The 26727-nt window shown below is 38.1% G+C and overlaps 2 protein-coding genes across 5 annotated transcripts in view; one reads left to right on the plus strand and one right to left on the minus strand.

Moving 5' to 3' along the window:
- Window positions 1-1664: 1664 nt before the first annotated feature.
- Window positions 1665-11068, minus strand: timm21.S (translocase of inner mitochondrial membrane 21 homolog S homeolog). The gene is made up of 6 exons (XM_018223605.2): window positions 10636-11068; window positions 7143-7205; window positions 5671-5768; window positions 2819-2892; window positions 2017-2122; window positions 1665-1931 (listed from the first exon to the last, which is right to left on the minus strand). Exons 1-6 carry the CDS (start codon window positions 10916-10918, stop codon window positions 1830-1832), a joined length of 726 nt encoding a protein of 241 aa, XP_018079094.1. The 5' UTR covers window positions 10919-11068; the 3' UTR covers window positions 1665-1829.
- Window positions 11069-11191: 123 nt separating this feature from the next.
- Window positions 11192-26727, plus strand: part of fbxo15.S (F-box protein 15 S homeolog) — a 30657-nt gene continuing 15121 nt past the window's right edge. For 3 of the 4 annotated variants that reach the window (XM_018223599.2, XM_018223603.2, XM_018223604.2), the window contains exons 1-6: window positions 11192-11587; window positions 14846-14993; window positions 16876-16953; window positions 19815-19919; window positions 24307-24549; window positions 25649-25858. In XM_018223599.2, the coding sequence (XP_018079088.1) occupies window positions 11521-11587; window positions 14846-14993; window positions 16876-16953; window positions 19815-19919; window positions 24307-24549; window positions 25649-25858 (851 nt within the window). In that variant the 5' untranslated portion in view covers window positions 11192-11520. Of the gene's footprint in view, window positions 11588-14786; window positions 14994-16875; window positions 16954-19814; window positions 19920-24306; window positions 24550-25648; window positions 25859-26727 lie in introns of all 4 variants that reach the window. The other variant, XM_018223602.2, reaches the window with a different exon arrangement.

Genomic DNA, 26727 nt, shown 5'->3' on the forward strand with positions numbered 1-26727 from the left:
TTTTATCATCATGTCTTTTGGATGCAGTGTTGCATGGTCATTATTCTCTGAATTCAGCACTGGTCAACACACACAAATACTTGTTTTCTTATCTCAGCTCTTGCTCCATTGGCCGTTTGGAAACAATATAAGCCCTTGGTGACAAGAATTGCTTCAGCTATCTGATTTCTCTGCTCTGTTTTTCTAGAGCAGTGATGCCAAACCATGTATTTTTCCTTTAATAATGCCCCAAATGTTTTTAAAGTCTGACGGGCCTGGGCTGCCGGCAGGCCATTTCAGCAACCGGTCTCTTTTGCTATGAAGCCAAGCTCTGCAATATGTGCAGAGTGTGCATTAGCATTGCCTTGTTGAAATAAGCAACACCTTCCCTGAGAAGGAAAGCTATTGAAGCAGAATATTGCCAATAGATTAGCCACAATAGTGCAAGCTTTAAGACTAGATTTATTCTGCAGAATGCTTTACCATAACTGAGTAAACAGCTCTAGAAGCTCTCTGTTTGTTTAGGATAGCAGCTGCCATATTAGCTTGGTGTGACATCACTTCCTGCCTGAGTCTCTCCCTGCTCACTCATAGCTCTGAGTTTAAATTACAGAAGAGGGGGGAAAAATGAGGGGGGGGGAGGCAAAGTCGAGCAAACTGAGCATGCTCAAGCCCTAGTACCTGGAGGTTTATGCTGAAAACAGGAAGTCTGATACATAAACCCATGTGTACACAATAGAAGGAAAGAAATGCTGTGATTCTTTTGACAGAGGACTTAGAGCAGCATTACTTTGAGTTTTTACTGGTGTATTTATATAGACCTTTCTGATAAAGCTTACTTAATGTTAGCCTTTCCTTCTCCTTTAAGGTGTTATGTAATCAATGATAAGACAAATTTGTCCAGGGGTACCAATCAAGAGCAACAAATCAGCAGCATTTAATGTTCAAATGTTTATAAGAAAGCATCTTATTGGTTATGATGGGTAACTGCATCTGAAATAGCACCTTAAAACACCCTGTAACTACTTATACTTTGCTCCGTCTGTTTGGCAGGAGAAACTGGGCTGTTTAAAGGGATGGTTCACCTTTAAGGTAACTTTTAGTAATGTTACGGAATGGTGAACAATTGGTCTTCATTTTTTTATACTTTTTGAATGATTTACTTTCTTCTTCTGACTCTCCAATTTTCAAATAGGGGGTCACTGACCCCATCAAAAAACAAATGCTCTGTAAAGCTACAATTTTTTGCTTTTGCTACTTTTTATTACTAATATAATTTTTGAGGTGGGGTCTTCAATTAGTCCTCAGCATGGTGAGCGGACAAACCAAATAATCTTTGGAGCAGGCACTCTGTAAAGGCAATCTTCCACCCGGCAGTTGTATCAGAGTGAAAATGATTTATTGTGTCCACTGCCTTACGCGTTTCGTGTTACAAACACTCCACACGAGGAGAATCGGGGAGATTTAGTCTCCTGGTGACTAATCGCCTCTTCTTCTGTTCGACAATCTCCCCGAACTGCTTTTGCGTGTCTTCACATCTGCTATAATGAAAAGTCGCCTGTGCTAAAGCACATGCGGTGCTTCGTTTTCCAAAGTCGCCCGAAGTTTCCTTGTGATTATGAAAGTTAGAGGAGGAATATATGGAGTGTAAAAAGCAAATCATACAATGGGGTTCATTATAATAATTATATTAAATGATTCATTTATTTTCACAATAAAAATAACCCATGATTCAGTTAGTCACAGTCATTAGAACAGAAGTTCCTGCCTACAGCAATACATTATAATATTCTGGGAAACTATATGTTGTAAAGCACCTTTTATAAACAGTGGTAGCAAAGTTGGTCTTCTTAACTTTGGTATCTGTTATCTTCTATGATGATTTTTCTCCGTGGGTAAGTGTCAATTTCAACAAAGATGTACTGAAATTCATATTTTCCACTTGCTGGGTTCTAAAAGAACAAATCATAGCAAATTTCAGGTAAATGATTTAATTGACAAGGAACAAGCTATCGACTGTTGTTCATTACTACCTACCTCTTTCACTTCTGTGTGCACGGTTCCTTGCTTTCTTGGTTCTGAGCCTTCTATGTAGAACTTTAGCCTCATGCACTTTATTCCATCTTTTACAAACTCCATGTGACTAAAGAAAAGGAAACAAAAACAAATGTCAGCCGATATAAAGGAGTAGATCACCTTAAAAGTAACGGAATACAGTGTTTTAAGATAATCTATAATAGGCTTTTTTTGTTGTTGTGCTTTTTGAATTACAGTATTTATATTTTTTTCTATGCAGCTGTCAGCTAGCATGTACTGCTGGAGTCCTGCTGTAGGTATGAATCTGACCAGGAACCCATTTACATGAAGCTTTTATGTCCCCCCATGGGTGCAAAAGTTTTCTCTGGGCAATCTGGTTTTCTCTCACAATCCAAAATCAAAGAAGCACATTGTTTGATGAAAAACTGACTTTAATGTATAAGCTCCACTGGACAGGAGCAGATGTGAATAATGAACAATAGCTGTGTTATATGTTGGCACTATATAAATAAAGGATAACAAGAATAACAAAGTGGGTGCATATAGGAGCCTGTCCAACAATGAAGAGATGCTTATAGTGGGCAGTGGATGTCAAACAGATTGTAAGTGCAGCAAAAATACCGCACCTGCGTAAAACACATTAGAAAATTGCTGGTGTCCAATTGCATTTAGCTGTGGTGGCATTTTAGAGTCAAATTCCCAATGTTCAATTAACATGCAGGTTTTCTTACCAAAATCTGTGTTTTTATGACCATGCACATTACAGTAATGTTTTTTTTTTTTGCCAAAGCATAAAATGTACCTGACATGCTGTCTTCTACCGCGTCTTGTGGTCTCTCCATAACCTTTGATGGGTTCACCAAATGCGCCAATAACCTTGTAAAAGAAAAAAAAAGAAGGTACACAAAATCAAAGGAGGTGTATATCAGATTGGCAGGTAATCAAATATCTTCTGCAAGTACCTAGCTTGCATAGTCTTGCTTTTTGTTTTACGAAGTATGAGCAAAAATGTCTTTCTCAAAGTATGTCAAAGTGAATGGTGACAAGATCCTGTAATATTTTAGTCAGTAAACAAAGGAAGAAACCGTAATCTTTCAAAAGTTTTGCTGTTTTGGTGCAACTTTACCAGTGACAAACAGCAATCCCAAACTGAAGGTTACTAGTGATAAAGAAGCACGGATCAAAAGTATATAATATTATAATAAATGTCCCAATACTCATTACATTAAGAACAAAATATGTTGCAACCAAGGAGAAGCACATGGCATATTATTTAAATATATACAGGGAAGGGAACCCGTTATCCAGAAACTTCCGAATTAAAGAAAGGCCAACCATAGACTCCATTTTATCCAAATAATCCAAATCCAAAAAATGATTTCCTTTTTCTCTGTTATAATAAAACAGTATCTTGTACTTGATCCAAACTAAGATATAATTAATCCTTATGGGATACAAAACCCGCCTGTTGGGTTTATTTAATGTTTAATTTAGTAGACTTAAGGTACGAAGATCCAAGTACGGAAAGATCCATTTTCCGGAAATCCGAGCAACAGATCCCATACCTGTATCTCAAAGTCAATGTGTCTGCACTCGTCTCAAAACTATTTGTCATGGTGCATGGTCAGTTAAGAATATGTTTGGTAAGGACCAGCAGCACTCTCTTGTATTTGATTTATAACAAAACCATTTGCATCCAACGTTTCTGTTCACTTTTGGATCTTTATAAAGGATTTTGCAATTATGAATCAGGGTTTTACAGAATTCACACATCACTTAGATACTTCCTAAAGTACATATCAATTAAAATAAGAGTTGTGAGAGGGCTGACTCTAAGCAGGGTGTCTAAAACCTGTTTCATTCTTTTCATATTATTGGTGTTCAGTATAAGATGTGAGTTATGTGTATCCTATGCTGTGAGGTATTTCTGACATTCACAAGCTGCATGAGTAATTACTTTAGATGCATTCTGTATGCCTTGGTGACATATTTAGCAATCAGTAAATACAGATAAGAAGTATTGTGCATAACATTTTCTGTGCTCTAGAAAAACATAAAATTCCTGGACACACAAGCACTTGCCAAATATCATTCAATTTGGCCACACACACAGAAGGAGAAATTTCAATAAAGCATACTACAGGTATGGGATCCCCTATCTGGAAAACTGAAGAAGCCCAATCTTACATATAGTCTATTTTAAGCAAATCATTCTAACTTTTAAAAATGTCTTTTTGTAGGAAAAGAATACAGGTATGGGATCAGTTATCTGGAAACCCGTTATCCAGAAAGTTTGAATTACGGAATGAACATCTCCCATAGGGGCAAATTCACTAACCTCCGAAAACTCACCAGCGACGGCTTTGCTCACATCGCAACACTTTGCCAGGCGTAGATTCGCCAGGACAACGCTAATTCACTAAAATGCGAAGTTGCGTCCAGGGCGCTGAATGCTGACGAAGTTGCGCTAGCGTTACTGCGGCAAGCAAAGCAAAGTTGCGCTAGTGTTGGCTAATTTGCATACAGTGGGAAGTTAAAGTTGAATGGACGTATATTTGTTGCAGCAAATACATTACACTGCACAAGCCCAGGGAACCTTAATAAAATAAAATAGAGTTGTTATATTGCCCTACACATGAGCCCAGTGTATAGTTTATGTGCCATATGTTAGGAAATGTAGGGGGGAAGCCGGGTACCCCAGAAAAAATGTACAATCTTCTGCAGCCTATCACCCTGAAAAATGAAAAGTCGCTAGCGTTTTTTGGGACTTAGAAAAATTTTCAACTATTTTTTGAGGAAGTCCTATCTACTCTATTGCACTTTGCCTGGTCCTGAGGTGGTGAAGGCAAGTCTGGCGCAAGAGGTAACGTTCAGTAAAATCCGCATCTTAGCAAAGTAACGCTCTTTCGCCAAAGCAAAACTTCGCCTGGCAAAGTAGCGATTGAGTGCGAAGAGTGCAAAGTAGCGATTGAGTCCATCTCGTTCGATAGCGAAGTTACACCAGCGATGTACCGAAATTACGTCACGCTGGCAAATTTTCGCCAGCTTCAGTCACTTCGCCCTTTAGTAAATTTGCCCCATAGACTCAATTTTATCCAAATAATCAAAATTTTTAAAAATGATTCCCTTTTCTCCTGTAATAATAAAACAGTACCTTGTACTTGATCCAAACTAAGATAGAATTAAACCCCGGAAGCAGAACCAGCCTATGGGGTTTATTTAATGTTTACATAATTTTCTAGTAGACTTAAGGTAAATTACTGAAAGTTCCGTTATCTGGAAAACCCCAGGTCCCAATGATTCTGGATAACTGGTCCAATACCAGTTGATGTGACTTCAGCAGCCTTAACGTATGGAGATAAAAAATTACAGAAAGATCCCTAATACGGAAAACCCCAGGTCCCAAGAATTTCAGATAACAGATGCTATACTGGATAATGGGGAAAAACACTGAGTTTTCTAGCTCAGGCAGGTAGACGAGTTTCCCTCAGCTATCTGGCTTTTGAATTTAAGGAAGCAGCATTGAAATCACCCAAGATTACTGTGCTATGTTCCTGCACTACAACTTATCTATCCGTGTGTGAACTATTAAAATGCAGATAGGTATTAAAAAATAATAAATACTGAAAATGCATTTTTTGTTATGTACTCTACCTCTGGATGAGATCTGCACTTTTCAAGAGCCTCTCCATATATCTTACTTGGACTTGAAGAAGAAAAAAGTTCTTCAAAAACAACATAGAAAAGTCCACCTAGACACACAAAGCATAATTTTTGTCTTGTTTCAAAAGAACTTCAACAGATACTTTAAATTAGCTCAAAGGAGTAGTTTACATTTACATCATTTGCTAATAGTATGCCAGAAATAATGATTTTGTTTCCACAACTGCTTTCTATTTTTTGTTTTCACCATTTTCTAATGTTAAAGGGGTTGTTTACCTTCCAAACACTTTTTTTTAAGTTAAAGGGGTTGTTCGCCTTTGAGTTTACTTTTACTATGCTTTAGAGAGTGATATTCTGTTCTGAGACAATTTGCAATTGGTTTCAATTATTTATTATTTGTAGTTTTTAAATTATTTGCCTTTTTCTCCTGACTCTTTCCAGCTTTTGAATGGGGATCACTGATCCCATCTAAAAACAAATCCTCTGTAAAGTTACAAATGTATTGTTATTGCTTTTTATTACTCATCTTTCTATCCAGGCCTCTCTTATTCATATTCCAGTCTCTTATTCAAATCAATTCTTGGTTGCTATGGTAATTTGAGCCATAGCAACTAGACTGCTGTAATTGCGAACTGCTGGAGAGCTGCTGAATAAATAGCTAAATAACTCAAAATCCAAAAATAATAAATAATGAAAACCAATTGCAAATTATCTCAGAATATCACTCTCTACATCATATTAAAAGATAACTCAAAGGTGAACAACTTTAAGTTCAATTTGTTTTTGGATTGTTCACAAGAAATATAGGCTTTTTTAAATTGCTTTACAGTTTTTATTTTGTTACACTTTACACTTCAGTATTAGATAAACTACCACAAATAGAGAATAATTGAAGTCTTTATTTCTGGTAAACTATCTGAAAAAAATTGAACTGAAAAAAAAGTGCTGGAAGGTGAACAACCCCTTTATGGTTAAAATGAATTAGTTCCAATAATCTCCCTTTCATATACTGTAAGCTCTGTATGTCTCCAAAATAAAATGTGAATAATTATTTCCTTTGAAAATGATTAATTAGGTTGATTTAAGGGTGAACTGCCCCTTGAAGTTTTGGGAGCATGCTTAGTAGGGGCTAAGGCTATGTATCAACTAATTTATCATATTGTAACAGTATAGTAAGTCACTGATCTGGATCGCTGAGCCAGATGAGATCATAAAGAAATTATTTGTGTATATTGTATATTATATATATATATATATATATATATATATATATATATATATATATATATATATATATATATATATATATATATATATATAATTATATTATAACATTTTTGAAAGGCGAAAGCTTACAAATTTTTTAATGCAAATTAAATATAAGCATTGCAAATAAAAAGGTGCACAAAAATGTACTTCTACTGGGCAATGCAAAAAAACAAAACAAAATGAAAAATATTAACCTGTAACGCCGATTCCAATCAGTACCACAATAAAATATGTGAAGTCTCTGCCGGCTTCTCTTACTGAAATTAAAATAAAGAAAAAGGTTATCATTAAAGAGATACTGACATCAGAAAATAACCTTTTTTATTATCTATCATAACATTGTCTTTGAATGCTATTTATAATTTTGCCATAAAAGTATTTGCTTTAAATGACCTTTCTTACTACCCTGTTACTCTATGAGGGGGCTGCCATATTTGTGCAGCAGTAGTCTGTTAGTATTAGAAACTCTGACAGGGACAGTCCGGTTGGCAAAAAAGTCAGGTTTAAGGTCTTTAAGTGACAATTACTTACAAAAGCAGAACTATCAGCAAATCAACATGACCTATAGGTAACTTTTGATGTTGATTAATAGATGTAGATTAATATTTTAATATTTTTTTTAGTGTCAGTATCACTTTAAGGTTGTCATGTATATTAAATTTCATAAAACCATATTAAAAAATAATGTAACTGAGTGTCACTTGGCAATCAATAAGTCTGCATGTCTATTATTTATAAAAGTCTCTAAAGGAGAAGAAAGGCAATTTACAATTAGGGGGTGCCAAAAGTTAGGCATCCCCAAGTGCTCGTATCTGCAGAAAACTGCACCGGATCGGGGGTTCTTCCAGCAAGCACCAGGGAGCGATCCTCTTTAAAAAACCGTAGCTAATTAGGCATGAAAGATATTTTACTATAATTGTCTAATCTACTTCTAGCGCCATGATAAATAACTGTGATGTAAGTGCGGAGTGTGCTCCAAAATTTCTCTAATTTTTTAACAACTCTATTGGAAACCCATAGCAAGAATGAGTGCTATTGTAAGAAAACACAACTTCAAATACTAAATCTGAAAAGCATATACAGGTATGGGACCCGTTACCCAGAATGCTCAGGACCTGGGGTTTTCCTGATAACGGATCTTTCTGAAATTTGGATCTTCATACCTTAAGTCTACTAGAAAACGACATAAACATTAAATAAACCCAATAGGCTGGTTTTGCTTCCAATAGAGGAGTAACTCTATTAATCATTCTTTTCATGACATGTCTGCAGTAGAAAAATTGAGCTCTTTATGGGAATTGCTTTGTGTTGTATGTATTGAAAAGAAAAAAATCAAAACGATATGGCAATATGTAAAATTTCTTCAAACAACTAATTCAACAACTAACAGCTCATTTTCTGGATGTGGTTCAAAACAAGATACTACAGAAATAAAAGTAATTCAGCACGCCTTCTACTTGGAGGATGTCCAACCTGAGAATTTAGGTCTACCATCCATATCTAATGTAATGCTATATTGGAAATAATCCCAAAGTTTTTATAAATCTACAAAAGGCACAGTATGCTGTGTGTGTTTAATATGTAAGAAATAAAGGAGAGAGATTTTTACATACAGTAAATCCAGTGTTGCGGTATCTCATCTTCATTTCTTTTAAATTCACAAAACAACATATACTGTAATAAATTAATTATACAGTTGGGCTGGCACTTTTTGGGGAAGGTTCATAGTACTGGTAGGGGCCCATGATAATTTGCACATAAGAATATTCTGTTAGACCAGTCTGAAAGCTATTAAAGGGGTGGTTCAGAATTTTAGCGAAACGGGTCAAATTCGCCCATCCCCATTCACCACTGATGTTGCCCATAAAAACTAATCAGATCTTTGCTTTTGTTTTCTAACGTGTAGGTGACTAATTGCAGATTGGTTGTTATGGGCAACACCCCAGGAAATATTTATCTCCAAATGTTTTACAGAGCATGATACATAGGATCCCTTGTGTCTCCCTATGCACTGTCATAAAAGATTCTGTAAGTTGTGTGTCATTAGTAGAGCTACTAAAGAATACATTTTGAATTAGGAACTCTGGAAAGCTTTGCAACATTACACACACACACATATACAGTAGAGAGACAGACATAAGGTGCACATCATTGACAGTTGTTTCACCTGGATGCCTGAGCTAAGAAACAACACAAACAATGCAGAAGAACGACACACACAGGACTTGCTGAATCGATCTTCCAAAGGTTTATTTTGCTCAATGTTTCGGTGCCCCACAGGGACCTTTATGAGACAGGTAGTGCAACCAGACCCACAGTAGTGTAACAGAATTTAAAGGAATTGTTCAGTGTAAAATAAAAACTGGGTAAATAGATAGGCTGTGCAAAATAAAAAAATATTTCTAATATAATTAGTAAGCCAAAAATGTAATGTATAAAGGCTGGAGTGACTGTGTGTGTGTAACATAATAGCCAGAACCCAACTTCCTGCTTTTCAGCTCTCTTGGTTTACACTGACTGGTTACCAGGCAGTAACCAATCAGTGACTTGAGGGGGGGGGGACATGGGTCATATCTGTTGATTTTAAATCTGAGCTGAATGCTGAGGATCAATTGCAAACTCACTGAACAGAAATGTACCATGTGGCTCTTCTTTAAGTCACTGACTAACTCTAAGCTCTAAGTTATAGAGCTGAAAAGCAGGAAGTAGTGTTCTGGCTATTATGTTAGACATCCAGTCACTCCAGCTTTTATACATTACATTTTTGACTAACTAACTATATTAGAAACATTTTTTATTTTGCACAGGCTATTTACCCAGGTTTTATTTTCACACTGAACTGTTCCTTTAACCCGTCTTAGTTTTCACCCCCCCACAACTTCCTTGCACCAAAAGTGGTTGCCTAGCGACCCCAGGAAGTTTAGATTGCATGCAACAGGTGACATGCCTGCAATGTAAACTTCCTGTGGTCGCTAGGCAACCACTTTTGGCGCAAGGAAGTTGTGGGGTGGAAACTAAGGGGGGTTTAAGGGTAGGACCCCACGAGCGATTTTGTCGCGATCCGACAAAAATAAGGTAAGAGATAGAATTGTCGCAGCGTTGATCTGACAGTCGTGTCGCGTTGGATCAACGCTGCGACACCATGCGACAATTCTATCTCTTACCTAATTTTTGTCGCATGCATTTTGTTGCAGCGCGTCAGATCCCGACAAAATCACTCGTGGAGTCCTACCCTAAATTCTGTCACACTACTGGTTGACTCATTAAGGTCCCTGTGGGGGACAGAAACATTGAGCATAATAAACCTTTGGAAGATTGATTCAGCAATTCAGTGCCGTTCTTCTGCATTGATTATATATATATATATATATATATATATATATATATATATATATATAGAACCTCCTGGTGACCAAGTTGTTTTTGTGTGCACAGTAGCCTGGGGGGTGAGGATGTAGTTGCACTACACCATAGAGGGAACACTTCCACTTAGTGAAGCCCCTGCCCTGGGTGTAAGTCGCGTGTAACCCATGCTCTAGTGTTCTAGCTGGTGAATTAACCCCGAGTGGCCCAAATAGGTGTTACATATATATATATATATATATATATATATATATATATATATATATATATATATATATATATAGTGGCATTTACATGTCCCACAGGATTCAATAGAAGAAATACCTTTATGAGAAGCGGTTTGCGGAGGTGCCCCATCACGTCTGTTTTGCACAGACACTCGCTTGTCCTTCACCTGTAGCGAGGCACAGCCCGTGTTTATGGGCCGCTCAGCACAGAGAAGGGAGCGGCTTGTTGGCGCAACAAGGGTCCGTTTATGGAGAAAAGGCGCCAGATAAGAGAAGTTTCTATTACAGAGTACGGTAAGTGATCGAGAAGGTGACCCCAGTGCCCTATAACTGCTCAGGACCGGTCTCCACAGGCAACGAGGCAACATCATAGAACCCATCTGTCTAAACCAAACATCACAGTCCTGCTTTGTGTAGTAATCATCCACTGACTAACAACGTGGCCTCTCACTCACACCCCATTGTTTATAATTTACCACTTGGCTAACCCTGCAGCTGCAGTGCACATGGAATTGACAGGCCTCGCCACTTCCTTGCTCACGCCCCTAGAAACACATCTCTCCAATCAATAGAAAGAAAGCCGCGGTGGCTTGTGGGATTCAGAGTTCTGCGTGGAGAACGTCCCCTTGTTGACTAATGCGCGGAAGAACTACAAATCCCTGAATGCATTTCTTCTGATGGGGACGCGCACACCTGTTGAACTATATACGGCGAATAAAGAAATACAGTACTGCTTTTTAGCCATTCTGTTACGCGAGGCAACATTGTAACATCCAAGTTTACCAAAAGTTTTTTCTTTTTTAATTCCAATTTCCAGTAGTTGATGTAAAACTATTTAGAAAGTTGCTTTTTGTGACGCAGTTCATTGAATTGCCGCGTCAGTATCCTGATAATGTTGATCGGAAGCTAAAATGGTTTTGCTCTATGATTGACGCTGTAGCGCTTTATTCTAACCCCGCCCCCTGTTCTCTTGCCACGTGACATGACCAAGATTCCGGAATCCGCCCAGTGTTTGGTTTCCAACAGCAACCAGAAGCGCAGACAGAGCGGTGAGTGTGAGAGGAAAGTTGCTTGATAAATAACTCCCAGCACATTGTTTGCTGCCCATGTTTATAGTTATTATAATGTGTGACCTACAATTCACTTTTATGAGGAACGTCACGTGCTCTTATTAGCGGATAGACAAACTTATTACACTTGTGCCTCACGCACAGGATAATTCATCTTTCTGTGTTACACTGTTAAAGGGGACACTGCTGCTCGGTTAAATGTCTAGGTGCTCCTGTGAAATTGAACTTGATTTTGAAGGCCTATAGAGATGCTGCAAGAATATTTGTAATTCCACACAAAATTGGAGTGCTCACCTCAGACAATTTTCCTTTCGGATCAGGTGCTTCTAGCAGTATTCGATCACACCTGCCACGGATCCAAACTTCAATTGTAGAAATCCAATATACTGCAGCACACTATAACTTGTGTAAATATAAAGGTGTACTTTATTTGGCTCAATTACGAGCAGACATGTGGCAACGTTTCGGGCCTCGCAGGACCCTTTCTCAAGCTTGAGAAAGGGTCCTGCGAGGCCCGAAACGTTGCCACATGTCTGCTCGTAATTGAGCCAAATAAAGTACACCTTTATATTTACACAAGTTATAGTGTGCTGCAGTATATTGGATTTCTGCAAGAATATTTGTAGGTGCTACTCCTTAAAGGCCAACTAAACCATATCTGTACATATAACTGGGAACATGTAGGAGTTTCATATTTTGTTAAAAGTAAAATACCAAGAGAGGGAACAAATAAGTGTTTTAGTACATTCCAGTTTTAGACTTTTATTCTTCCTTCAATATCCATAAAAATATTAAGGTAAAAAAAAAACCCATTATAATTTGTAAAAAAAAAAAAAAAGGAATCTAAAAACCTTGCTTCATAGTTGGCTTGCTGTCTGTAAACATAGCAGCTAGGTGTTTAATAGATGGGTTCTCCTACCATAGACCCTGTTCAGGTCATGCTGCAACATCAAGATTTCCATAACAAAACCAGCCACATGCTGGGCCATATGGTTCTGATGTAACTACTTGGCCCCTGTGCCAATGATTGTGTGAAATAGCAGATTTATGGACACCTGCAGGCAGTGATGTAACTAGATGTTACTGGGCCTGCAGCAAATTCATTTTAGGGCCCCCAACATATTCCCTTTTTTACCAATATATGTTGGAATTGCTCATTAATAAGGGCCTTATGAGGCCCTTCAGGGCCACCATTGGAAATCACAGGGCCCTGTACAACAAAATTTTCCGGGCCCCCTGGGCCCCTCCCCCAAGCCCCACCCCAGATTCCGCCCACTCTACATCACAGTTAAAAGACCACAGACAAGCGCTAAAAAAGGTAACCCCCCCCACACACAAGTTATGAAAAGCTATTGGTGACCAGGGCCCCCTATAAGTTTAAAAAAAAAAAAGAAAACATTGGTCGCCAGGGCCCCCCTTACAAGTTAAAAAAAAATAAACATTGGTGGCAGGGGCCTATAAACTACTAACATAATACATTGGTGGCCGGGGTATTTAAAAAAAAAACCACACATTAGTGTTCAGAGGAATTGAACTTGTGGCTTCAGGAATTCAACTTGCCTCTACTTTGGGTCTTTTTGCCACTTCGTGACTTCTGGCTGTTTTTGTGACTTCGGGTCATTTCGCCGCTTGAGGACTTCAGCTGTTCGACACTTCCGCATTCTAGACTTCGGCATTTCCGCATTTAGGACTTTGAAGAAGATGGCATGGCTTCAGTGCTGTCAAGGGGGGCCCGGCTCTTTCAAAAGTTCAGCACTGCTGGACCCCCCTTCAGGCCCGGGCCTGGTACACTAGTACTCCCTGTGCCCCCCCTGATGGTGGCCCTGGGGCCCCTATACCTCCCAGGCCCCCCTGCAGCTGCAGGGTCTGTTTCTTCTGTAGTTATGCCCCTACCTGCAGGTAGGATTGCCACCTTTTCTGGGAAATTATTTTTATGGTGTTTCCCTATTAAGAACATTGGCATCAAGCAACATTTTTACCGGCCAGGTGGCAACCCTACCTGCAGGCCTGGATTTGCGGAAAGGCTCAGGCCTAGGGCGGCAGAATTTTAGGGGCAGCACGCCACCCAGCCTTATTGCAATGGGATCGGAAGCACTGGGGGCATGCGGAACATTTTCTAGCTCTTTAAATCTCCTGCGCACCAGTTCCCATGCTCCCGATACAATGAGATAATACTTGCGCATGTGTGTGTGCGCATATGAAGTTGGAAAATGGGATGGGGAAAGGGGGGTAACAAGTGGTCCTGGCCTAGGGTGCCCTATGTATAAATCTGGCCCTGGACACCTTTCTGGAGTGGACTGCACAATGCGTTTAGCACTCATCCAACTGGATTTTCTGACCTGCCCAATAGATAATGGTACTATTTGCCAATATGGGCCCCAGGTTGTGTCACTATAGATATGATTATTTCTGGGTATTGTAACTCCACAACATGTTTGCAGACAGGCATTTTTACTCTTGTTTGATCCCAAACCGCCAGAAATACAGGATTTGTGCTTTGAAATGGAATAAAATATTCGGTTAGTCATTGGAATCATAAGAGGCAAAGGGGCAAATTCACTAAAGGGTGATTTTTTTTGCCAGCGACTGCTTCGCCACACTCCGCTCCACTTCGCTAGTTGTGAATTCGTTACCACTACGCTAATTCACTAAAATGTGAAGTTGCGTCTCAGCAGCCAAATGCTGATGAATTTTCACTAGTGTTCATTTCTGCCTAGTGAAACTTTGCTAGCATTCTTGCGCTTAGGTTAATTCTGAATAGGGTATGTACCTAAAGGTCGTATGGACGTCTTTATTAGTAATGTTGGTGGAAATGCTTGAAGTGGCCACTTTTTCAAACACGTCCAATGAGCCATAATAATGATAGAAGAGATCCTGTAACGCCTTAGACATGAGCCCACCCTTAAAGGAGAACCAAACCCTTTTTAATAAAATCCCCTACCCTACATAGACCACCTCCCTGCTCCCCCCCCAGCCTAGGTGTTACCCTGGGTAAATGCCCCTAAATCTTTACTTACCCCTTGTTGCAAGGGGGGGTCGGAGATTTTAAAGGGGAACTATCACAAAAATGAAAATTTTTACAATCAATAAAAAATTCTGTACTGTTTCTGACATAATCAAGTTTATCTTCACTATCCCTCTCTCAGCATCTGTTTCTCCTCATTCTGTCTTCATTCAGGAGTTGGGCATCAGATGAACGATCCATTATATCTTATATATATTATATCTTATATATAGATTTTTTCGTTATTATGGCAACAGGACGTGGATTGTTTAACAAACAATTCAGTGATCATCTTAAAAAACAGAAGCCTGAGGTAGTTATTCCTGCGTTGCATCGAGTTCCACCTAATCCGACACATTCAAGAGCAAAACAAGAAAAGAGGTAAGGAACAGACAAAAAAAAGTCCATATTTTTAGAGTAAGTACAGAAATGCTGATTAGTAAAATAATGTGCAAGTTAAACTTGCAAACACCAGTTATATGTGCAAAACATCTGAGGGACTGTACTGTTGTAACATGATACATCTGTGTGAATCAATGGGGCTCTGGTACAGTTATGGCATCCCTTATCCAGAAACCAATTATCCAGAAAGCTCAGTTTTATGGAAAGGCCAATACAATTTTTTCTTCAGCACACCACTTACTTCTTCCTGGGTGCATCCACTCCCAAGCTGCCTCCAAGCCAGCCAAATTATTATATTGAATAATGGGATATGAAGCACACCATCCTCCAACTTTGCCTTTAAAAAATTGAATTACAGCGGAAAAGTAATACAAGCTTTCGGGGAAAACCCCTTCCTCAGGTTCATCTCCCATAGACTCCATTTTATCCAAATAATCCAAATGTTCAAAAATGATTTCCCTTTTCTCTGTAATAATGGATTAGTTGCTTTTACTTGATTCCAGCTAAAATATAATTAATCCTTATTGGAAGCAAAACCAGCCTATTGGGTTTATTTTATGTTTACATGATTTTCTAGTAGACTAAAGTTATGAAGATATAAATTACGGAAAGATCTGTTATCCGGGAAACCCCAGGTCCCGAGCATTCTGGATAACAGATCCCATACCTGTACTGTGTGTGATGCCATTGTCTCTCAAAATAAATATTAGGTCCCGAGCATTCTGGATAACCGATCCCATACCTGTACTGAGTGTGATGCCATTGTCTCTCAAAATAAATATTGTCAACATTGTTATTATTCTCCCTGTGGATTTAGGGTAAAGACAAAGCCTGCTCCTTTGATTCTAGTCAGTAGTGACACTTTGTTTCTTATCTAAACCAAGAGATATAAAAGATACAGTATTAATATGAAGCATGTATACCATAAAAAATGGTATACATCCTTATTTTACTGTGCATAAATATTTTCATGCTATTCAGTTTAATTTATAAAACAAATACTGATTAGTTAATGTAGACAACCTGCTAACATTTTAAAAGGTTCAAGTAAGCTCAAGTGTTAAAGGGGTTGTACATCTTTAAATTAACTTTCTGTATGAAGAGTGATATTTTGATACAATTTGCAATTGGTTTTCATTTGTTATTATTTATGCTTTTTGAGTTTGAGTACCAGCCCAAGGCAACCACAGCCCTTTAGCAGTAAAGATCTTTGTCTCCAAAGATGCCCCAGTAGCTACCTATCTTCTTTTGTGCTGATTCACTGCACATGCTCTGTGCTGCTGTCACTTACTGAGCTTAGGGACCCACTTACAATATACAGTACACATAGAATAGAAATGTCACAATATTAGGCTGATTAGTAATTAAAGCTGACAATTACTACATGGCAGCACAGAAACCAGTGCAACTAGCATCAGAATTGAATAATCAGCCTTGTAACATCAGCTTATATTACAGGCCAATCTTATTTCTGCTTGTAAATTTGCAACAACCCCTAAGCTTAGTTTCTCAACAGTTGCTCAGAGCCCACTGAGCATGTGAGTGTCACAGACACTTTCCAAGATGGTGATCCCCTGTGACAAGTGTCAAGTCCTGGATCATTGCTGCTATTGAGAAGCTGAAACTTTAGGCTGGTGCAATAAGTTCAGTATATAAAACATAACATTTTTAGCCATATTCATTTTTAGAGTTTAGTTCTTCTTTAATAGCATTCTTCATTATTCCTATGGTATGTTCATCACTTTCAATCATAAACTGAATTACATTTTATAAAATATTTGTCTATATTATCTGTGAACAGTGATGACTCAGATGACTTTACATTTTTTTTTCTTTTACATTGTTTGTTTTCATTTTACAGCAAAGATAATTCAACCATTTCTCCTCAAAGAAAAAATAACACAAAATCTCATCACAGTGAAAAATCATATATCGAAACGTAAGTAAACATTCGTGGCAAGGTTTAACATTTATTTTTACGATATCATTGTAAATTAGCCTTTTTGAAGACTAGAAAATGTACATCACAAAGTTAAATGTGAAAAGAACTAAAAGATCTGCATGTTTGTTAACTGTCAAATAGCATTTTGTACATGCTGCAAGCTGAATATAATAAGTCTGACACTACAGTTATTAAAGGACCAGTAACATCAAAAATTTTTACTATAAAATTCGTTAGAACGAAAAAAAACCACCAACAAATTTAAAATAGCAAAGCCTTTATTAAGAAATAACTTACAGAAACTCCTCTTCCTGTCCTCTTCAGAAACGGCGAAAGGGCGACCATCCATCCTGCAGCACTCGATTTCTCCTCCCTGGATATTCACAGCTCTTCTTCAAACTCCTTCATCCAGCAGCAGTAGGAAGGCGATGTCAGTGGGTTCCATTGAAGAGAACCAGCTGAGCGATTTTGCTTGGGAGTCCGGACTGAGCCTGATTATATGGAGCAGGGCAGATACCGGCACTGGGGAGACTGACTGCAGACAATGACTGTAATGCTCCGCAAAGCATGGACTGTGTTTAGGCAGTAAAAACATAGAAGTTTGCACCGGACCTGCTGCCCCCACACCGGTACCCGAAAATAAAAGTATTACAATTAATATTTCCAAGGCAAATGTACGCGGCCCCTTGCAATGAGACGCTTCTATGGACTAACCGATCCGAATTCCCCCAGCACTCTCCTTTCTCAGGTACCTCCCGTGCATGCACATCAACCCGGCAGCCCAGCTCTTACCTCCTGCTCTAAACTGCCAGCCAGAGGGGTGATAATCAGAGACATCTCCTGTCTCCTGCGACTGATGGAGCTGACCGGCACGTTGTACTTGTCACACGCCATCTGTGAGCAGCCGGTCCCTGATCTCCCATGCGAATATGCCCGGTTACCTCTGCTTGTAAGTCCCTGCAAGTGAAGCAGCTGAGCGATTGCGCTTGGGACTGATTGGCTTGTGACATGTACTGGAGCTGACCGGCACGTCAGGGAGATCAGGGACCGGCTGCTCGCAGATGGCGTGTGACAAGTACAACGTGCCGGTCAGCTCCATCAGTTGCAGGAGACAGGAGACGTCTCTGATTATCACCCCTCTGGCTGGCAGTTTAGAGCAGGAGGTAAGAGCTGGGCTGCCGGGTTGATGTGCATGCACGGGAGGTACCTGAGAAAGGAGAGTGCTGGGGGAATTCGGATCGGTTAGTCCATAGAAGCGTCTCATTGCAAGGGGCCGCGTACATTTGCCTTGGAAATATTAATTGTAATACTTTTATTTTCGGGTACCGGTGTGGGGGCAGCAGGTCCGGTGCAAACTTCTATGTTTTTACTGCCTAAACACAGTCCATGCTTTGCGGAGCATTACAGTCATTGTCTGCAGTCAGTCTCCCCAGTGCCGGTATCTGCCCCGCTCCATATAATCAGGCTCAGTCCGGACTCCCAAGCAAAATCGCCCAGCTGGTTCTCTTCAATGGAACCCACTGCCATCGCCTTCCTACTGCTGCTGGATGAAGGAGTTTGAAGAAGAGCTGTGAATATCCAGGGAGGAGAAATCGAGTGCTGCAGGATGGATGGTCGCCCTTTCACCGTTTCTGAAGAGGACAGGAAGTGGAGTTTCTGTAAGTTATTTCTTAATAAAGGCTTTGCTATTTTAAATTTTAATTTGTGTTGGTGGTTTTTTTCGTTCTACTCTAACGAATTTTATAGTAAAAATTTTTGATGTTACTGGTCCTATAAACTTATTTTGGGGTAAACTAAGGAGATTTTGAAATCAATGGAGCAGGGGCACGGAGCGGATCTGCTTCTCTTACCCTGCAAAAATACAGGCTGGGTAATGGGTAATATTTTTTTTATTACTACAGGCTGAGACTTACTGATATACTGCAGTCTAGATTCTTTTGAATAGCTTATTCAAATACAGGCAGTCCTCGAGTTACATACACCTGACTTACATACAACTCACACTTACAGGCAGGGGCTATTACAGTAACATACTGTGATTTGTTTGACTTTTATTATCATTTAGCTTTAATAAACCAATCCCCTATGGTGTGTGTTGTCTACTGCAGAGCATAGATAGGTAAAAATAAATACTATGTTAAGACAGATCTCTGTTTAAAGGGGACCCGTCACCCAAAACAATTATTCGAAATCCTATTTTATCACATTAGTCAAGCAAAATGAACTTTAATTACACTATATAAATTATTTGAATCTCGTATTCTTCAGTCTGGGAATTCATAATTATAGCAAGCAGGCAGGAGCCATTTTGTGGACACTGTTATTAAGGCAAGCCTTGAATCATCTCAGAATCTTGTTTGTGCACCAGAATGGGGAATCCGATGTCCATCCCCATGCCCTGGCTACATAATTAAACGGTGAAGAAGACTGGGGAATGTGTGGAGAGCAGTGACATCTGGGAAGTGCTGAATGTAAAGTGAAAGCAATTGTCTGCCCTGTCTCTATGCCTAAGGCATAGAGGAGGGGCAGACAATATTTGATTGACAGCTGAGATTTTTAAATGAGCTTAAAATAGCTATGAATGATTTAATAAAAAATAGAAATGGATTTCATGTTTAATTTGAAAAGGACTTTTACTATACAGCTATTTGTGTCTGGGTGACAGGTCCACTTTAAGTTGCATTTAATAAGTAAATATATATGTTTCAACTTACATACAAATTCAACTTAAGAACAAACCTACAAACCCTATCTCGTACGTAGCCAGGGGACTGCCTGTATTTATTGCAGGGCATCACAATAAGTAAAATAATATGCAAGTTTTAAAAACAGTAACACATTATTTATATTCCCTCTAGCATACCTCCTGAATTATGGCTCAAGATATTTTCCCATTTAGACCCTGTCTCTCTGCTTTCAGTTGGAAGTGTCAATAGATATTTCTACAAGCTGTCCAAGGACAAGTAAGAGCACTCCAAGATCGTAAACATCTATGAAATATATATTTATACTGTATATTTTTATAGTTTGTACAAATTTCCATTGTTATACAACTTGAACAAATGTGAGTTTCTTGAAATTATTTACAAACGTGTTCATGAGAAATCAGACTATGCTGCTTTTAGTATTGGCAATATATTCTTAATGTATTTTCTTTATTAAAAATGTTTCTAATCTCTGACTTTGTGCTTTAAAGTCATTTTCACCTACTCTGCATATAGGAAGCAGAATTGTCAATGATTCCCTTAGAACCCAGAAAACACTTTACATCATCAGAGGGTGCCTGAATAATTTCAAAAAGCAGGTGGTGTTTGGCTTTCACTTGATTATGAAAAAGACAGACTGTGCCTCTATGTAATGTGGCAATTAAATTGCTACTTAGTTTCCAGGGTGGGTAAAAAGAAAGAAGGTAAATTTTAGTCTGTAGACTTATTTTCTTATATTTTTTCTCTTACCTGTGCTATATATCTTTTAGTTTATAAGTAAAACTTGCCCCTTTGCTAAGTTAGCAGGACTCTGACCATCAGACAAGTATAAATTCTAAGCATGAGAAGTAAAGAAAAAGACCATCTGCAAATAGTCGTAGGGGCTGATTCATTAAGGGTCGAATATCGAGGGTTAATTAACCCTCGATATTCGACTGGGAATTGAAATCCTTCGAATATCGAAGTCGAAGGATTTAGCGTTGATAGTACGATCGAACGATCAAAGGATTATTCCTTCGATCGAACGATTAAATCCTTCGAATCGAACGATTCGAAGGATTTAAATCCAACGATCAAAGGAATATCCTTCGATCAAAAAAAGTTAGGCAAGCCTATGGGGACCTTCCCCATAGGCTAACATTGACTTCGGTAGCTTTTAGATGGAGAACTAGGGGGTCGAAGTTTTTTTTAAAGAGACAGTACTTCGACTATCGAATGGTCGAATAGTCAAACGATTTTTACTTCGAATCCTTCGATTCGTAGTCGAAGGTCGAAGTAGCCCATTCGATGGTCGAAGTAGCCCAAAAAAACCTTCGAAATTCTAAGTTTTTTTACTTGGAATCCTTCACTCGAAGTTTGTGAATTGGCCCCTTAGAGTTTCTGACATGTGGATGCCTACTTATCTCGTTTTAGTGGTTTTTGAAACCACGACTAAACTCACTTTCTCTAAAAACACGAATGCCATGAAATATATTAAAAGATCTGAACTCAAAAAGCATGAATCTGAAAAAACAAAATACAAAAACCTTTTAAAAATTCTAGTTTTAAGGACAATTACTAGTGAAAAAAATTAGAAAACGTCTAAAAGTCTGAATTGATTAACACTGGCCTAATAGTGCAGCTCCCATTGACTTCTATGGGACAGTGACAACTTATACCTGGCAGATTTTTATATTAAGATTTTTTTGTGGTTTTTTTCTTCACTTTATAAATCTCAAATTTTTATAGCTTTAAAGAAATATAGGAAAACAACATATGTTTATAAATTTGTGAAAAAACAGAAATTTGAATGTAAATAAATAGGCCCCTTAAAGTAAATTTTAAAGTGAACATACCCTGTAATAGAAGTACAGCTATCCCTAATCGGAAACGGTTATCTTAAAGAATCTGTTAAACCCGTTATCTAAGAAGATCATTGCCAAGTCCATTTTAAGCAAATAATTCAAATCTTTTTAATGATTTCTTTTTCCTGTGTAATATAAAAAATAATTTGTACTTAATAGTAACTTTGCTGCATAAATCCATTTGGTCACAAAACAATAACACTGGGAAATATCAAAAAAAACCCAGGTCCCAAGTATTCTGAATAATAGATCTTCTATATAAAGTAAATTGCGTAGTCTGTGGAATTCTTTGAGTTTTTACATTGCAGTCTGTGTTATATTTGTAGTTATTTCTTGCCATACATAGCATAGCAGCAGAAACAGAATTTAAATCATAAAGATTAATTTCTTCTGGGTGGGATTGTAGAGGATTTTGTCTCTCTTTGTGAATCGCCTTTCTTCCTTTCTTCCTTTCTATGCCCTATTCTGTACAATGCTGAGGAACTATGTAGAATGTTTTGTTTTTTTCTTTGGAAATACAGTCATATGAAAAAGTTTGGAAACCCCTCTTAATTCTGTGGAGTTTTGTTTATCATAAGCTGAGCTTTCAAAGTAGCCGATTCCTTTTACTATATATATAACAAGACTTATGGAAACAGTAGTATTTCAGCAGTGACATGTGCATAAATTAGGGCACCCCTACAGAGATATTACAATACTTCGTAGAGCCTCCTTTTGTAAATGTAACAGCCTCTAGACGCCTTTGATGAATGTCTGGATTCTGGATGGTGGTATTTTTAACCATTCGTCCATACAAAATCTCTCCAGTTCAGTTACATTTGATGGCTGCCGAGCATGGACAGCTTGCTTCAAATCATCCCATAGATTTTCGATGATATTCAAGTCAGGGGCTGTGACAGCCGTTCCAGAATATTGTACTTCTCCCTCTGCATAAATGCCTTTGTAGATTTTTGAAGCGTGTTTAGGGTCATTGTCTTGTTGGAATATCCAACTCCTGCGTAACTTCAACTTTGTGACTGATGCTTGAATATTATCCTGAAGAATTTGTTGATATTGGGTTGAATTCATCCGACCCTCGACTTTAACAAGGGCCCCAGTCCCTGAACTAGCCCCACAGCCCCACAGCATGATGAAACCTCCACCAAATTTGACAGTAGGTAGCAGGTGTTTTTCTTGGAATGCAATGTTCTTCTTCCGCCATGCAAAGCGCTTTTTGTTATGACCAAATAACTTAATTTTTGTCTCATCAGTCCAAAGCACTTTGTTCCGAAATGACCGTGGTTTGTCTAAATGAGCTTTTGCATACAAGCGACTCTGTTTGTGGTGAAAGGTGCAGAAAGTGCTTCTTTCTCATCACCCTGCCATACAGATGTTCTTTGTGCAAATTGCGCTGAATTGTAGAACGATGTACAGATACACCATCTGCAGCAAGATGTTCTTGCAGGTCTTAGGAGGTGATCTTTGGGTTGTCTGTAACCATTCTCACAATCCTCCGCTAATGCCGCTCCTGTATGTTTCTTGGCCTGCCAGACCTGGGTTTTACAGCAACTGTGTCTGATTATATTCCTTACAGTTGAAACTGACAGTTTAAACCTCTGAGATAGCTTTTTGTAGCCTTTCCTTAAACTATGATACTGAACAATCTTTGTTTTCAGATCTTTTGAGAGTTGCTTTGAGAATCCCATGCTGTCACTCTTCAGAGGAGAGTCAAACAGAAGCCCAACTTGCTATTGTCCACCTTACTGTAAATACTGTACCTTTTCTCATGATTGGACACACATGCCTATGAAGTTCTAAGCTTACCAAGCTAATCCAACCAATTTGGTGTTGCCAATAATCAGTATTGAGCAGTTACATGCATTCAAATTAGCAAAATTACAAGGGTACCCAAATTTTTGCACAGCCAGTTATTCACATTTGAATTAATTTCATACAATTGAATACTCCTTCATTAAAAATCTTTGTTCAGAAAACACCCCAGTACTCAGATGTTCCTGGGAAATTGAAGACATACCGGTACCACTGTCTTTTTTTTTTTTTTTTTTTAAAGTGGAGTAACACTTAAAAATTAAAATGTATTAAAGTAAATTAAATATAAAGCACTGTTTCCCTGCACTGGAAAAAATAGTGTTTGCTTCTAAAACACTATTATAATTTATGTAAAGAAGCTGCTATGTAGCCATGGGGACAGCCATTCAACTCCGCACAATACTATTGTATTCCTTTACAAAGCTTATCTGTTTCTCATGAGTAACCTGTGCCTTTTCTCCTTTTTCAGCTTAAATGCTCGCTCTCTGTGGCTAAAAAGCAGCCTAATCATATAAACTATAGTATAGTAGTATAAACAGAGCATTATATTTTAATTGCTTTAAAACACTTCTTTTGGTGTTAATGTTCCTATAGCAACAAGATCATAGCAGATTGTGACTGTGCAACTGACCACATCACAATTTCAAGTGACATCACACTTGCTTACCCACAGGCTCTGTTCTTGCATGAGCTAGGTATGAAAGGGTGGATGGCAAGATGTCACCTTGCCCTTTTGTTGGCAGTGTAAGGTGAATAATGACACCTCTTGCTTTGCTCTGCCTCCTCTACAATACAGCTATTATTACCCCTCTCCATTGTTTAACCTTGTTTTGCTTTATTATGCCTTCCCATGTCATCTGTTAACTGAAATGCTATTATTTATATTTGTTAGTTGGATGCTCTTTAACTGTAGCATCTGATTGTTTGTGTCTATATTGAACATTAGTCCATATTCAATTTCAATGGAGCTTGTTCTGTTTTGTCATTTGCAGTTTAATTTGGTATGCAGTGTTCACCTCTTACACTCCTATGAGATCTTACAGCTGGAAACCTAAGACTGTGGCTGCAGTCCAGCTACAACTAAGTGCTACTGACTTAAACGATAAGGAGCCTGGATACTGGAAGAATATATTTATGAGTCAAATGATCACACACAGAAAAAAAAGAATACAACAGATTCTCCATTCTGTAAAAAGTATTTCTGGTGTTCCAGCAAATATAGAGAAAGCAGTCAAGTAAGTAACTTTAAAGTTATGTCTATGTTGGTTGACACTACAATAAATATTCCGTTATTGATAAATAGGGGTTTATTTATTAAAGTCAGAATGCCTAAAACTCGAAAAAAAATGTTTTACTATAAAGTCTGAATTTTTATTAAAAAAAACTTAATTTTTTTCTGATTTGTTATACTCCGAGGATGTAAAAAGTTGAATCCAAAAATCCGGCATCTCAGACCTGCCGAGATTGTATATAAGTCAATGGGAGAAGTCCGAAGATATCCCAATCTGTACTGGGTTTCGTGCAATAATTCAAAGTTTTTGGTTATCGGGCAAAAATCCGAAAAAAGTCAGATTTTTCCAATGGAAAATCCAAAGAAAAACATACAATTCGATTTTCACTATTTTTTTCGAACTGGAATTTTACAGGAAAATTTATTGATAAATAAGGGGAAATAACCCATGCGGATTTGGTCGGAGTATATTTCAGAAAATAATTAGATAAATTTGGATTTTCATAAATAACCCCATTAGATTGTAAAATATTCTTCTGCAGGTATTAAGGGATTTCCCTCTTAGTGCTTCAAAAGTAAAAAAAAAATTAACACCAAAAACTATGTACCTAAAATTAATTCAAATGTTAAACGCACTTCAGTTGTACGCAATCCTTAAATGACCATGCATACTTGCCTGACATGATGATGCCACATTAGATGGAGGCGGCAGCCTTTAGGGTAAGGCTACACTGGGCGTTTTGGGGAGATAAATGAAAAAAACGCCGGCGCTAAACACGCGCCTGCGTTTTTCATTTTAGCCGGCACAGAGTGTGGGAAGGCGTTTGGGGAGATTGGTCGCCGCAAAGACGAGGCGATTAGTCGCCAGGCAACCAAATCTCCCCAAAACGCCCAGTGTGGCCTTACCCTTAAAGTTAATTTTATCTGTATTAAATAAAAATACAGATAAGTTTACCAAAATTTTTTTATAACAAATCAAACAACTGATATAGAGAAATCTCAGGTGCCGAGATCCAAGAAAGACTGCTACAAGCTTAAAAATGTAAAGTGTGTGTATCCAACTATGTTGTTTAACTACATTAATGTATTATTCTTTTTAACAGATTGTCTGGCCTGACGTGGGCAGTTACCTTTAAAGATACAAGTGGGAAGGAAACTGTAATGAAACAAATGGATATCTGTTTTAGTCACACGTCTCTATCTGTCGTTTGGTGTGGTTTGGTATGGCCTTGTATAAAATCACTAACCACAGTGCAAGTTCATGGAGTCACACCAATGATATTTGATAAATATATAAGTCCTTCCAAAAAATGGTACGCTATACAAAATGGCTTGCAATACAATGCTTTCCTTTTCCAACATTTTCTATTTGCTGCTCTTGATCAGTATATCATTTTAATATATGTTGCACTGTAATATCCACTGTTTCCTAAAGCATGTCCGTGTTATTATTTTTGAACATTCATATATATATATATATATATATATATATATATATATATATATATATATATATATATATATATATATATATATACACGAATGTAGTTAAAGGAGAAGGAAAGGCTAAAATTAAGTAATCTTTATCAGAAAGGTCTATTTAAATAAACCAGTAAACCAGTAATGCTGCTCTGAGTCCTCTGTCAAAAGAAACACAGTTTTTCTTTCCTTCTATTGTGTACACATGGGCTTCTGTATCAGACTTCCTGTTTTCAGCTAAAACCTCCAGCACTAGGGCTTGAGCATGCTCAGTATGCTCCTCTACCCCTCTCCCCACCTTTTCCCCCTCTCTCCTGTAATCTGAGCTCAGAGCTATGAGTGAGCAGGGAGAGACTCAGGCAAGAAGTGATGTCACGCCAAGCTAATATGGCAGCTGCTATCCTAAACAAACAGAGAGAGCTTCTAGAGCTGTTTACTCCGTTATGGTAAAGCTTTCTGCAGAATAAATATAGTCTTATAGCTTGCACTATTGTGGCTAATCTATTGGCAATATACTGCTTCGATAGCTTTCCTTCTCCTTTTAGAATGTATGTTGCAATGTAAGATGAACTTGATAGTATTGTAGCCTAAGGAAAGATTTCAAGACATACTTGAACTTTTATAAAACATGTAATTTATATTAAATAATCCAGATGATTTTATATCTTTGATTAAAGCATTTTAGAAATAATAATATAATAAT

This window comes from Xenopus laevis, chromosome 6S, assembly GCF_017654675.1.
Source record: "Xenopus laevis strain J_2021 chromosome 6S, Xenopus_laevis_v10.1, whole genome shotgun sequence".
Classification (NCBI taxonomy): domain Eukaryota; kingdom Metazoa; phylum Chordata; class Amphibia; order Anura; family Pipidae; genus Xenopus; species Xenopus laevis.